General features: G+C 56.6%; 2 protein-coding genes across 4 annotated transcripts; one reads left to right on the top strand and one right to left on the bottom strand.

The window, feature by feature from the left end:
- The first annotated feature begins 1,822 nt into the window (after positions 1 to 1,822).
- Positions 1,823 to 8,377, top strand: POLR2L (RNA polymerase II, I and III subunit L). The gene is made up of 2 exons (XM_079104374.1): positions 1,823 to 1,981; positions 8,120 to 8,377. Exons 1-2 carry the CDS (start codon positions 1,887 to 1,889, stop codon positions 8,226 to 8,228), a joined length of 204 nt encoding a protein of 67 aa, XP_078960500.1. The 5' UTR covers positions 1,823 to 1,886; the 3' UTR covers positions 8,229 to 8,377.
- Positions 8,378 to 9,479: 1,102 nt separating this feature from the next.
- Positions 9,480 to 13,821, bottom strand: CD151 (CD151 molecule (Raph blood group)). 3 transcript variants are annotated; one of them, XM_079104371.1, is made up of 9 exons: positions 13,681 to 13,821; positions 12,577 to 12,637; positions 11,856 to 11,946; positions 11,537 to 11,728; positions 11,171 to 11,245; positions 10,729 to 10,833; positions 10,489 to 10,647; positions 10,285 to 10,371; positions 9,480 to 10,203 (listed from the first exon to the last, which is right to left on the bottom strand). In XM_079104371.1, the coding sequence occupies exons 3-9, from the start codon at positions 11,937 to 11,939 to the stop codon at positions 10,144 to 10,146; spliced, it is 762 nt and encodes a 253-aa protein (XP_078960497.1). In that variant the 5' UTR covers positions 11,940 to 11,946; positions 12,577 to 12,637; positions 13,681 to 13,821; the 3' UTR covers positions 9,480 to 10,143. The 3 variants fall into 3 exon arrangements, with proteins under 3 accessions (XP_078960497.1, XP_078960499.1, XP_078960498.1); XM_079104373.1 differs by lacking the exon at positions 13,681 to 13,821 and adding an exon at positions 12,927 to 12,944 and having other exon boundaries at positions 12,577 to 12,638; XM_079104372.1 differs by lacking the exon at positions 13,681 to 13,821 and having other exon boundaries at positions 12,577 to 12,638.
- Positions 13,822 to 14,143: the final 322 nt, after the last annotated feature.

The raw sequence follows: 14,143 nt of genomic DNA, 5'->3' as shown, positions 1-14,143 counted from the left end.
GCCAGCTGGCAGGCACTTGACCTGTGCCTGAGTTGACCCAGGTGCCAGCCTGCTTCTTCCCCCCAAAAGCACACAGAGGGACAACCAGTAAGGGTGAAGGCAGGGAGCAGGGCTGACTTCTGAACTCTCCATAGTCCTCAGGTCCAGCCTGATTCAGAGCTCAGGACAACAGAGTGCCCAGGGGCAGGCATAGGGGCTGAAAGGGGCAGCCTCAGGGTTCTCTGATTCAGTTCCTCTCCTGGAAAATCAGAAGCTGGAGGGAAGAGGTAGGGGAGGGGAGATGCCACTGCCCACAAAAGGCGCCCTGCAAGCATGCACACACTTGGAATTCCGGGAATGTCAAGCTGGCTCAGGCCTCTCTCCCAAGTCTCTCAGAGTAAACAACTTCTCCAGGCAAGAGCAGGGGTGGGACAGGCCATGGCTCCCTACTCCAGGAAGCCTTTGGTCCACACCCATCCCCAGAGTTCCCCTGCTGACATCCGGGCCCCTTATTCCCTGCTTCCCTCCCCTCCAGTAACAGCAGCCTCTGCAGTTGAGCATGGGCCAGAAGCTAGGCCGCTGTGACTCAGGGCCCCTGTGCTGCCCCTCTGGCCAGGGCAGGATGTGTGTCCACTCAGCCTGAAAAGGAGGGGCAGGGAAGGGAAGTAGCCTCTGCTCGTGGCTCTGCACGTGGCCCAGTGGGGGATGGCAAAATCGGTCAGGGAGGCTGTCCAGAAGAAGTTTTGCGTTGGCACCAACCCCAATGGTAGCGGCTCTGTTCCACTCTGGACCCAGGATACCCTTAATGGCCCTCCCCTGCAACGAAGGCCAAAGTCCAATATTAGCCCCAGAAGACAGACAGCAGATGCTTGGATTCCACAGAGCTTCTCCCCAAACTCCATGGGCAACAAATCTGCCTCCAAATCCCCACCCCCATATCCCAAAGTGCCCCTCCTCCATCAAACCTTCGCATCATCCCTACCCGGTCCCACCTCCCAGGCAGTCCCAGCATAGCAAGAAGGTGCTGGAACCAGGTTCTCCCCACCCCATCATTGTCCTTGAAGTTCTCGGTGGTAAGCAGATCCTGCAGGCACAACCCCCGCCCCTGAGCCTTATGGAAGTTCAGTTCAGAGCGCACCCCCTCCACGACGCCCTCCCTGACCACGTCCCCTTCCCCCAGCTCAGAAGCGCACACAGGCGTCCGGCGTCCAACAGGCCTGCTGCCCCGCTCCCCTCCGGGACAGGGGCACGCGGCGAGGAACTGCAAGTCGCCCTCGGACCCGGTCGCCCTGCGGCCGGCGGTCCTGCGACGGCAGGCGGCGGGGATGGGGGACTCGGAAACTCCGTTGCAGGCGCCCCCGGGGGCTCCGCGGCAGGACCCAAGTGAGGACCCGGCGAGGCCTGACGGCCGGCAGACCGACGGGGCCGCGCGCCGTCGGGCAGCCCCCGCCCGGGCCGGCCACTCGTCGCGGCCCACGCGCGGGGCCGAACTAGCACTCCCGCGTGGGCTCGGGCACGCGGGACCCGGCCTGCCGCCGGCGTCGTACCTGCGCGCGGTCTCCCGCTCGACGCCGCTCCCGCCGCGCAGCTGTCAGTCATGTGGGCACGAGAAACGCGAACCGCCGCACCGCCTTTGAGGCCGCGCTCGGACGCCGTAGCGCCGGGACGTACCACCGTGGCGGGCGGGGGCGCTGCGTGTTGCTGCTTCGGAGGCGCAGCCCCTCGAAGCCGGCGGTCGTGCGGGGGAAACTCGCCACGGCGGGGGCGGGGACGTGGGCGCGGGCGGACAGCGCGGGGGTGGCGGGGCTGGGCGGCGGGGCGGGCGGAGGAGCGGGGCGGACCCCCGCGCAGTGGGCGCGCCCAGGGCGGGGCCTGCAGGACCGCCGCGCCACCCGCCAGCCGCCGCCATGATCATCCCGGTGCGCTGCTTCACCTGCGGCAAGATCGTGGGCAACAAGTGGGAGGCCTACCTGGGGCTGCTGCAGGCCGAGTACACCGAGGGGTGAGGCGCGGGCCGGCGGGGACGCCGGGCCCTGAGGGCGGCGCGGCGGGAGGGGCCGTGCGGCCGACGAGGGCGACTCCAGGGAGGGAGGGGGTCGTGGGCCGGGGGCGACGTCGGGGAGGGAGGGGGTCCGGGCGGCGGGGGGGGGGGGCGACCTCGGGGAGGGGGGGGGGCCGGGCGGCGGGGGGGGGGCGACCTCGGGGAGGGAGGGGGTCCGGGCGGCGGGAGGGGGGACGACGTCGGGGAGGGAGGGGGTCCGGGCGGCGGGGGGGGGGCGACGTCGGGGAGGGAGGGGGTCCGGGCGGCGGGGGGGGGGGCGACGTCGGGGAGGGAGGGGGCCGCGGGCCGGGGGTCCCCCATCAGGCTGGCTTTCCCGCCCCAGCAGCCCTTCTTCCTGGAGAGAGTTGCTCTCTGCAGCGTAGGCAGTGGGTACCTGGGGAACTTTTAGGTGGCCTTCTGGTAGGTCACAAGCCCCTTTTCACCTGCAGCAAAGGTCTTCGCCTCCTCCCTTTCTCTGTTCTTTTTTGTAGGGTGGGTACTGGGGTTTGAACTCAGGGGCACTCAGCCCCTCAGCCCCATCCCAGCCCTATTTTGTATCACTGAGTTGCTCAGCGCCTGGATTTTGCAAAGGCTGACTTTGAACTCAATCCTCCTGCCTCAGGCTCCGGATCCACTGGAATCATAGGCATGTGCCACTGTGCCCGACTCTTTCTCTGTTTTTTTTTTTTTTTTTTAGTTGTAGGTGGACACAGTATCTTTATTTATTTTTATGTGGTGCTGAGGATGGAACCCAATGCCTCACATGTGCTAGGCAAGTGTTCTACCTCTGAGCCACAACCCCAGCCCCACCTTTCTCTGTTCTTAAACTCTCTTCATGTCCTACAAACCTTGCTGATTCTTTAAGATGCAAGACAGATTTTTTTTTCTGAATACCTAGTTTTCCTCATCAGACTTTTGAGGGAGAGGTCTGACCTTCTTCCACCTTTTGGACTACGGAAAACCGCCGCTTCTTTGCCCAGCTGCTCCAAGCGGCTCCGCAGCCGCTTCTCTTACGGCCTAACCAGCGGGAGGAAAGACACTTATACTTCAGAGGTTCATGAAGCAGCTTCCTGTTTATTCAAATAACACCTTCAATATATAAGCAGTCTCATGCATAAGCAATTGTAACCAGATATGTCCATCCAATCCTGTTAAAGGTCAAGCGATCACTCACTCGAGCATACATGTAAAGTCTATCTGTCCATGCGCTAGGCGGCAGAACTGATTATCATACAGCCAATGGTAAACACTTTCTGCCCTTCTCCAGGCATAATCAGGATGCCGTTTGCTCTCTGCCAGTCGCCATCTTTAGATGCATGTGGCGTAACCCTGGGCCCCGGGTTTCGACCGCCACAACTCCCCCTTTCTGTTTATAAAAGGGACCGTGCCTGTCTTAGGTTGTCCACAGCACAGCAACATCCTTACCTGTCATTGGACAATGAGGCTCTAGCCCTCATTTCCTGTCTTAGGTTGGTATGAGCTCCCCATGAATCTGACCCGTCATTGGCTACCAGACTTGGGGGGATGGGCCAGCATCAATTGCAACAAGAGCTTGGCGAATAATGGCTGTTTCTCTGCACGAATGTATATGCACAGGACAGATACAACACACAGGAGGCCTCCCCTGGACAAAAACCCGAACCATTCTTTTCCCCACAGAACAGCGGGCTGCAGAAATGTGGCCAAATGTTGTAAAAATAGGAGGACATAGAATAGAGGAGTTGGTAAGGGGTACAGGATAGGGCCACATCTTCACTATCCCCCGTAGTTCAAGCGAGTCTCCTCCATTAATTTGGCGAGAACTCGCCAGCACCATCAGCGGGAGAAGCCTCCTCATCTTATTCCTGTTTGGGGGTCTCTGTTGAGGCCTTGACCAATCTCTCCGGCACCCAAATTGGTGATTGTGCGTCCTGTGGGAAAACACAAACAGACCCTCGGGTCCAGATTAATACCGGATCTGGGCCTTTCCATTGTCCTGATAGAATGTCCTTCCAGAGCACTTGAGGTAGATGCTTTTTATTAGGCTCTGAATGACGGTCAGCAGCCAATCGGCCCTCAGAATCAAGATTTAAAAAATTTAAAATGAACAAGACAACAGACAATTTGTCTTTTGGGGATCTGTATGATGCCCCTATTCCCCCTTTTTGTTTATAAAGCATGTTTTTAAGCATTAAATGGGCACGCTCAACAATGCTTTGTCCAGTAGGATTATAGGGAATTCCTGTGACATGTTGAATACCAAAGGTGGAACAAAATTGTTTAAAGACCTGGGGCGTATGTCCAGGACCATTATCTGTTTTAATTTGTTTGGGAACTCATAGGATGGAGAAAGAGTGTAAGCAGTGTGTTATTACATCTTTGGTTTTTTCTCCAGTAAGAGAAAATAATAATAAATAAATAGGCCATAATAAATCCTGAAAAGGTATCAATAGACACATGAATGAATTGTAGTTTTCCAAATTCTGAATAATGAGTTACATCCATTTGCCAAATATGATTGGGCTGAAGCCCTTTTGGATTTACTCCTAACGAGGGGTTAGGAATAAATTTAACACATTTAACACAAGACTTGACTATGTCCCGAGCTGTTGCCTTAGTAATTTTATAGCGTGTGCGTAGAATGGAAGCATTTACATGAAATTTGGGATGAAAAGATTTTGCGTTTTCAAGCGTATTAAAGATGTGTGGGTCTCTGGTGGCCATATCTGTTAAATCATTGTGTAAATTTAAAGGACCTGGAAGGCCAGTATGAGCCCAAACATGCCCAATAAAAAAAGGATTTTTTCTGTCCCAAATAAGTTTTTGTAAACTTTGCAAATATTTACTAATAGTGGAGGTGAGGGAAATCATACCAGTTAATTCTAAATTTTGAACAGCATTAACAATGTATTTGCTATCAGAGAATAGGTTAAAAGGCTCATGGTGGGTTTTGAATACTTCTATAGCTACTAATAGTTCCGTTTGTTGTGCAGATAGAGTATTAAACAGCAATGTTTCTGTAACATCTATAGTAATAGCACCCGTACCATTTTTTGATCCATCAGTAAATATAAGGGTAGCTCCTGTAATAGGTTCTTTTCGGGTGACTTTAGGAAAAATTATAGGATAATGACTCCAAAATTGGAGAAGAGGATCAGAGGGCAAATGATTGTCAAATAGCAGAAGTACTAGTAAAGACTACCACCCATGGATTTGAATTATTAATAAGATACTGTATCTGATAAGTAGTATATGGAGTAGTGATAGTTGAGGAATGTGATCCAAAGGTGGAAAGGGATACTTTTAACGCCTTAAGGATTAATTCTGCCACAGATTCAGTAAACAAGGCTAAGACCTTGTTAGCAGCATAATTCATGTGAACCCATAGAATAGGACCCTTTTGCCAAAACACTCCTGTGGGTAACTTATTTGTGGCCAAGACGATGAATGATAAAGGCTTAGTTAGGTCAGTACGATCAAGATGAGCCTTTTCCATAGCTGTTTCAACAAGCTTGAGAGCTGTTCCAGCCTTAGGGGTAAGCACCCACTTAGAAAGAGGGTCAGAATCACCTTTAAGAATATCAAACAGGGGGCCCAAACTTGAGGTGGGTAAATGAAGGTAAGGTCTAATCCAATTAGTATCACCCAAAAGTTTTTGAAAATCACTTAAAGTTTTAAGCTCGTCCACTTGAACGGTAATTTTTGCGGGTTTAACCATAGTTTGATTTATGATAGATCCCAGGAAGTTTTTGGTGTCTGTGATTTGTACTTTATTAATGGCAATATGTAAGCCCCATCTTTCCAGTGACTTTAGTAAGGAATTATAACATTGCTCTAAGACAGGTTTTTCCTTATGAGCTAGCAAAATATCATCCATATAAGGATAGGTTAAAAGTTGAGGGTTAATTTGTTGATACACACTGGGGTGGAAATTAATCTGATTACCTTGCCCTTCATATGGTCCTTGGCCTGTCAGCATGTTTAGATTCCATTGAGGATTGCCCACAACTGCATTACGTCGGGCAGTATCAGAACATAACTCCTGGTTAGCCACCTTCCATTTTAATATGGCTGCACTTTTGTTAGGATTGGAAGCCATACCCAATCCCCTAAAGTTTGATCTGCCTGTTGAAGTGGCCAGGCTTTGGGCCATTCTGTAATTTTGATAATACTTTTGTCGGCCCCAGTATCTAATAAGCCCTCAAAACTTTTGCCTTCTATCACTAACTTTGTCATAGGCCTATCTTTTAAACCCATGTTAACATGACCATATTTTGGCCAGTAGAACCTAATCCTTTATTTCCCCTAATATTTTTTGATGGATATTGATCATAGCAACTGGGTAAGACCAACAATTGTGCTATGCGATCACCCTGAGCTATTATTACACCTCTTGGTGAAGAAGCAAGGATTTTTATTTCTCCTGTAAAATCAGGGTCTATAGCTCCAGGGACAATATCCTTTTAAAGCAGAAGAACTCTTCCCCAGAACTAGTCCCACTGTTCCTTTAGGTAATGGGCCGACAGCCGAAGTTAGCATTGGTTGTACTCCCATCTCTGGAGTTAATTCTGCTCTGGCAGAGGCACAGAGGTCTGAACATCTACTTTCTCTTTCAGAAGCTTGACTTGATTGTTCTTTTTCTACAGTTTCTAATATCTTTTCCCCTTCTCTTAACTGTTTTTGAAATTTTGGTTTTTTGGAAGTCAGACAAACTAATGTCACAACAACAAACAGAAACCAAACAAGGAAAGGTAACAAATAACTTACACGTATTTGTTATGGGACATCCTTTGCTGTCTCTTGGGACAGCCTTTCAATATATTCTCTCTCTAGGAGAATCTTCCATTAATATTCCCTCTCTAGGGGAATCTTCAGTTAAAACCTTAAGGCAACCGTTTCCTCAAATAGGGAAACCTTCTCGTTAATCACGCTAGCGAAACTGTCTTTTATATACCTGAGCGCTCACCAATTCCCCGTACCGGCCGCCGCTTACGGAAAACCACCGCTTCTTTGCCCAGCTGCTCCAAGCGGCTCCGCAGCCGCTTCTCTTACGGCCCGACCAAGGGGATGAAAGACACGTACACTTCAGAGGTTCATGAAGCAGCTTCCCGTTTATTCAAATAACACCTTCAATATATAAGCAGTCTCATGCATAAGCAATTGTAACCAGATATGTCCATCCAATCCTGTTAAAGGTCAAGCGATCACTCACTCGAGCATACATGTAAAGTCTATCTGTCCATGCGCTAGGCGGCAGAACTGATTATCATACAGCCAATGGTAAACACTTTCTGCCCTTCTCCAGGCATAATCAGGATGCCGTTTGCTCTCTGCCAGTCGCCATCTTTAGATGCATGTGGCGTAACCCTGGGCCCAGGTTTTGCCTGCCACATTGGACAGGTGCACATCTTGGTTTCTGTAAAGCCTGGGTTTCATTGTGCCTGTGTATCATAGAAGAGTCAGCATGCAAGCTGAAAAGCCTGCTAGAGTGACCAGCATGGAAGTATCAGGGAGGCCTGTGCCTTCCCAAGCTGCCCTCTCTGTGCATTGAAGCCAGTGGTGTGCAAAGTTTTCTGAAGTCTCTAGTATGACCAGTCCTAGGGAATTGAGGCTTCTTGTGAAATGGAGGAGGTGGGTTCCTCTCATTTGGGGAACGGAGCTGGGAAGAGATTCCAGTCAGCGGTGCTTCCTTTGCCTGGGGTGAGGCCCCTGTCTGCTGAGGCCTGCTGGGATGAGCAGAGCTCTTCAGGCCCCATTGATCTCTTTCTTACATAGAACCTGCCCTGTGTGGGGCCTGAGCTGGCACCTTGGTTAGGACCTTGATATGCAGAGCTCCCCCACATAACTGTTTAGAAGCCTCAGGAGCTGCCCCAGCCCTGGGCACCAGCTTTAGAAACAGGCAGAATGCAGGAGACATAAGACTGGAAGGTGGGCACACAGGTGGGGTGGGTGTGGCCTCTGCCTGAGTAGGTGGGAGAGGAGGCTCACTGGGTCCTACTGCTGGGTCCCAGCCCAGCTCCAGCTGGAGTCATCCACCTTGTGGAGCAGGAGGGTGAGAGAGGTTGGTTATGGCTGCAGACCTGTGGGACCAGCCAGTCTTACTGCTCCTGCCCTTGACAGGGATGCCCTGGATGCCCTGGGCCTAAAGCGCTACTGCTGCCGCCGTATGTTGCTGGCACACGTGGACCTGATTGAGAAGCTGCTCAACTATGCACCACTGGAGAAATAGCTGCTGGAGCTGCCTTCCTGCTGTGCTGACCGTGGACAGTGTCACGCCGAGTCCATCCGCTGAGGTGCTGTGCAGCTGAGAGCAATGCCTGGCCACAGTCCTGTACCTCCCATGCTGGAAGGACTGTTCAGTAAAGGTCTCGAGAATTACCCAGGTGTTGTGCTGGTTGGCCTGGTTTTGTGGGGCTCTCTACACCCATATCCTTATACCCTGCACTTCCCCTTCCCCCAGGGCTGGTTGCGCCTGCCCGTATGAGGACCTGGCCCTTGTGACCACGAGGCCAGTCTGATCCACCAAGCCCTTCACCTGGTGTGTCTCCTCCTGCCTGTTCTGGGTGGCTGGGGGTGGATTCTGCCCTTGATGCCCAGGAGACGTGCCTTCCCATGGCCCAACACCCGGGAGCGCTTGGGTGCCTGGTGTCCCACTCCAGTGTTCCAGGCACAGAGACCACCTGTGCACCACCTGTCTGCCAGAATCTAAAGAACCAGGTTTCCTACCCTTTGGGAGGGGGAGCTTTGTTGTTAACCCAACCTGAACAGTATCTTCTGCAGCCATGGCTGCCTGGGCCCTGTGCTGCCTGAGCCTCAGGTCCTGCTTCAGAATTTCAGACTCCACTGAAACCCAGGAGAGGGGCAGCACCCAACATCTACAGCTGGCTGGGGGCTCCAAGGAAGTTCCCAGCACCCAGGGGTTGGGCCTTGGTGCTCCAGAGTCCTGGCCATCAGCCCAGGCTGAGGCTTGCAGAGGGGTGGGAAACAGCTCTTTAGGCATCTTCTTTGGGGCCAGTCATTGGCTGTCCAAATATCTGACGTGGGTGAGGTGTTCTGGGGTGTAGTCCCAGCCTTAGGGACAAGAGCTAGGGGTGGCCCCAACCGTGGAGGAACACTGCCCTGTATTCTGCCAGACCTGGTCCTCTCCTACTCTCTGACCCCAGTCAGATATGCAGCCCCACCTGCCTCATTAAGACCTGCTCTTGCCTCTCTTGGTCCTCGGCCTCTACCTCCCAGCTCCCCCAAGTGGCCAGAAAGCAGGACTTGGGCCACATAAGGTCTGTTTCCATTTCCTCCTGAAGGGGTTCCTACCGTTGGGCTTCCCTTTCCAGAGCCCCAGGAACACACTGGCCACCCTGGACCCTGGGTATGAGCCTCTTGGCTCTTGCCCTCTGGACACAGCAGATAAGTCTTTCCACCCTGCTGGTCATTAGACAGTTGAGGACAGAACCATCAATCACTAATAGTAAGTGGACTCAACTGTTCAACAGAGATTTATTGAGCACCTGTTATGTGGCAGGAATAGTTGTAGGCATTTGGGAGACAGCAGTGGGTAAAACCAGTGATACCGTACTCCCACGCAGGGACCTTCTAACTGAGATGCAGCACACTGGTGAACTCAGGGTTCTAGCGGTATTAAGAGCAGTGGGAAAAGTTAAGCTGGCTCCGGCTGGCAGGAGAGGCCAGGCCCCTCCATGATTGGGGCCCTACAGCTCTCAGGGTTGGCACAAAGGGCTCCTGGTCCTGCCAGGCAGCCCCTGTACCTCCTAGGCACCTTCAGCAGGGCTCCTACCACCTGCCTCTGATCACCCATCATGTAGAGGGGCCTAGGTGTTGCCCATACTTCCCAGGCATCAAGGAGCGGGCACTCTTATCAGAACCCAACTCTTACCTATCAACCAGACCTGGGCCCCAAGCGCCACATAGGCAGACTGGCCATATCTTCCCCATGCTTGGGGAGGGACCCTGCCCCAGGACTCAGGTAAAAGGCACTTGAAGCCACCCACAGGGTGGGGCACCAGGGGTCATGGTGGTGGCATGCAGGGCATGGGCATGAAGATAGCCTCTGTCCGGGCAGTCAGCAGTCAGCTCAGTAGTTAGGTGGGATGCAGCAAGAGGCAAGTGGCCAGGCCGAATCCTGGCCATCAGTAGTGCTCCAGCTTGAGGCTCCTATACAAGCAGCACGTGAAGATCATGCCGAAGACCTGCACACAGCCAGGCAGGCGTGAGAGGGCACCAAGGTCAACAGCCCGCCCCCAGTTCCCCAGCCACTCATGTGTCTGCACCTGCACGCAGGCGATGCCAATGCCCACGGCCCCGATGACCCTCAGGTGCTCTTGAATGAAGGTTTCCAGCTTGGTGATGCAGCCACCCTAGAAGGGTAGGGACCCTCAAGGTGAGCCCTGCTGGCTCCCCCAAGACATGCCCTGGGTGTGGCCACACAACCCATCACCCTGCCCCAGTCCAGCCCCTGCTCTGCAGCCACCCACCTCCACCTTGTAGATGTTGGAGGCATGGTCCCGCTGCCCACAGCCAGGCACCACTGTCTTGCAGCAGCTGTCAGGGACCACTCGGCCACCTGCCTCACCCGAGCGGATCCATTCACTGTCACGCCAATCCTGGGAATTGTTGCTGCCGCAGCAGTGAAACTACAACAAGAACCGCTGAGCCCAGGGCCTGCCAGGGCACAGCCCTGGGGCGGGGGCACACACCCTCCCGGCAACACCTACCTCCTGCTGCAGCTTATCCACAGCACTGGTCACACTCTCATGGCCTGGCTGGTGGTACTGCTTGATCATGGTGTCCTTCAGGTTCTCCTTGAGTTCTGTGTTCAGCTGGTGGAGGGAGTGAGAGTTAAGACCTCCAGGGAGGAGCTGAGAGCCCAAGACAGGACAAAGGCTCCAGAAGGGAAGGACTGGGTCCCACAGTAGCTCCAAGGTAGGTTGGAGGAACTGGGAGGGTCACCAGCAGGGGGTCACGGGAGAAAGTCTCAGGATACCTGGACACCTGCCTCCCGGCCCTGGGCACTGCAGGCAGGTCATTTGCCCCTGTGGCCACCCTTCCCTAAAAAACCCAAACCCCACCTCCAAGACCTAATGGCAAGTTGGTCAGCACTGGAGCAGCAGGGGTGGAAGTGTCATGTCCCCCATGGCTTGTCCAAGCCCCTCTCACCTGCTGGTAGTAGACGTAGGCCAGGACACCAGCAATGATCTCCAGTAGAAAGATGAGGAGGAGCAGGATAAAGTACTGGGGGGGCAGGAACCCATTGAGGGGGCTCAGCATCAGGCACCACAGAGCAGGGCACCCACCAGCTCCAAGCAGTAGCTGTGAGCCAAGCACCAGGCTCCTCTAGTGTTCCTGGTGTCTGTCAGTCCAGCTGAGGGGTGGGGGCCATGCCCCCAGGTCAGCACAGCAGGGCCAGCCCACTGTGACACGACCTGTCAGGGCCCCAGAGATAGTCCCAAGAGGCTAGAGAGGAGTCCCCCACCAGGACCCTGTCCCTGCCACCCCACCAGAGTGCTGCCACGCCCCGCTGACCAGGCGCAGCAGGTTCCGCCGCTCCTTGAAGGTGGCACAGCAGCCCAGGACACCGGTCACCATGACGACGACACCAGCCACCACCAGGATGTAGGCGGTGGCCAGGTAGGTGCTTGAGGCCAGTAGGCTGATGTAGTCACTCTTGAGGGCCAGCGTCCAGATACCCACTGCCATGACAGCCAGTCCGGCCAGCTGCAGGCATGTGCACCAGTCACCACACCTGGCCCAAATCTGAGAGCCCTGGCTGAGCCGCTGGGCCAGGGCTCAGGTGCCTTCAAGGCCCAGGAAGTTAGGGTGGGCGTCATGGCCCCCGACTTACCCAGAAGCAGCAGTTGTAGGTGAACAGCAGGTACTTGAGGCAGACGGTGCCACACGTAGCCTTCTTCTCCTTGAACTCACCCATCTTGGGGCTAGGGAGGCATGGAGGGATCATATGGCCAGCAGCACCAGGCCCTGACCAGGAGGGTGGCCAGATACCAGTGGGGACTGAGGGAGAAGCCACAGAGATGCGTAGGCCCAGTGGGCCTGAGCCAGCCACCTGTCCTGGGAGGCCTGGGAGGAGCCTCCCTGGGAACCAGGACATGAATCACTTCCTGGATCACAGTTCAGGAGCTTTGACCCCCATGCAGCCAGGCAGACCCCTGGTGCCCATGGGGTCAGGTCACAGAGGAACCCCACCCATCACCCCTGCATCACTCACTGACTCACCCCTGTTGGCCGCCGGGAGGAAGCCCTCGCTGAACCCTCCCCCTAGCATTCCCGGCCCCACGTCACAGGCTGGCAGTGGCAGGAACCTAAGCTCAGAGACCCCCCCAGAGGCAGTAGGGGATCAGGGAGCTCAGCCCTCACAGACGCTCTGCACAGCTCCTGCTTCCCACCAGGACGGGAAAAGAGGAACAGAAGTGGCCAAGCTCCTCCCTGGAGGCCCCCCCCACACACACACACACACCCTGCCTTGCTCACACCAGTGTTGGCATGGGGAGGGCCTGGGGCACATTTCCAGACTCACGACCTGCGGCTCTGCCCCGCCCAGCACTCACCAGGCTGTCTGGAATGACTCCTCTACAGGACAGGTGTATGGAAGTTCCCCAGGATGCTGGGCTGGAAAGGAGCAAGGTCACAGGTCTGCCCTCACTGGCAGGATCCTGCTCGCCCTCTTCCTGGTGGCCTACACAGTGGGTCAGAGCCACGGGATCCACTCTGGAGGCAGAGGTGGAGCAGCCAGGCCTAGTATTTTGGTCTGGGACGGGGAGTGGGTGTGCGAGGACATTTCTGGGCAGTCTGACCCCGGGAGGGCTGTTGGGTCTCCAGGTGCCCCGCCCTGGGCCTTAGCTCACCCCGCCGCTGCCCCTCCGCCGCTGGGTTTGCTGGGGCGGGCGCACGTGCACCCCTGAGCTGAGGGAGGGTGATACAGACCACCACTGAGCCGGGGCCCACCCAAGTATATGTTCAGTCTCTGGGGAGCGATACAAACACCCCCCGCAGCCGTGCAAGTGCGGGGCCAGGCTCTGAGGACCCCCGCTTTCTGGGAAGGCAGATTCTGGGCAGAGATGCAGCCCCCACCGCCAGACGCCGGAAGCCCCGGGGAGCGGCCCTTCTTCCCAGGAGTGCCTGGGATGTGAATCCCCTGGGAAAGGCCGGCGTGGGAGCCGGCGCCAGCCAGAAATAGTTCCTGCGGCCTGCACGGGGCTGCTCTGCACCGGCCGGGGCCTTCGCCGGCCTCGACGGCCCTGCCCCACTCGGGGATCCGGGACTGGGCTCCAGCGGACCAAGTGAGGAATCCTCACGTCATCGCGACCAAGTCGCTGCCGCCACCGCCCCCAGCCCAGGCGCGACCAATGGCCCGCTCGCTTGCGCCGGGCGGTGGGCGGGCCGAGGGACGGGGACCGCTGTCCAGGGACAATGAGTGCGGCGTTCAGGCTGCACGTTTTGTACTCTGGCACAAAGGGGCCGCCGAGCCCGTCCGAGAACCCGGAGGCGCCCGCCCTCCCCTGGGCTCCCTGCCCGCCCAGCGCCCGCCGGCGGCCTCGCTCCGGCTGCGTCTGTGTCCGGCCGACGCGGCCCCCGGCCTCCGGCTCAGAGGCGCGCAGGGCCTCGGGCGCACTGGACCCCACTCGAGCGGGCCGGCCCCGCGGCGCACTCACCGACCACGCGTCAGAGTCCGGGCCGGGCGGCGGCTGCGGGGGCGGCGGCTCCCGGCGCGGAGATTGCGCGGCCGCGGGTCGGCGAGGACACGCCCCGCGCGGGCCCCGCCCCCGGCCGGCAGACGCCGGGCAAGTCCGGACGGGCTGCGGCGCGTGAGGGCGGCGCGGGGCCGGCCCGCTGCGGTTCAGGGACTCTCAGAGCCGGGGCAAGCCCCGGACCCGGAGAGAGGAGCCGGGCGGGAGGCGGGGCGGCCAGCCAGAAGCCCTGGACTCGGCCAGGACCGGGTCCTTCCTCCCCAGGCCCAACCCCCGTTTCCCTCCCAGGAACCACTGGGAGGCTCCAGGGTAGGCGCAGCAGACGCCGGCTGGGGCCGGGAGGTTCCAGTGGGCCGATGGGAAGAGGGGCTGCTCCGGGTGCAGTGTGAGGACGCCCGGGGACCCCAAGGACCCCGCAGGAGGTTCC

The sequence above is a fragment of the Sciurus vulgaris genome, assembly GCF_902686455.1.
Source record: "Sciurus vulgaris genome assembly, chromosome: 11".
NCBI classification, from domain to species: domain Eukaryota; kingdom Metazoa; phylum Chordata; class Mammalia; order Rodentia; family Sciuridae; genus Sciurus; species Sciurus vulgaris.
The sequence above is the reverse complement of the archived record's forward strand: the minus strand, read 5'-3'. Positions and strand labels throughout refer to the sequence as shown.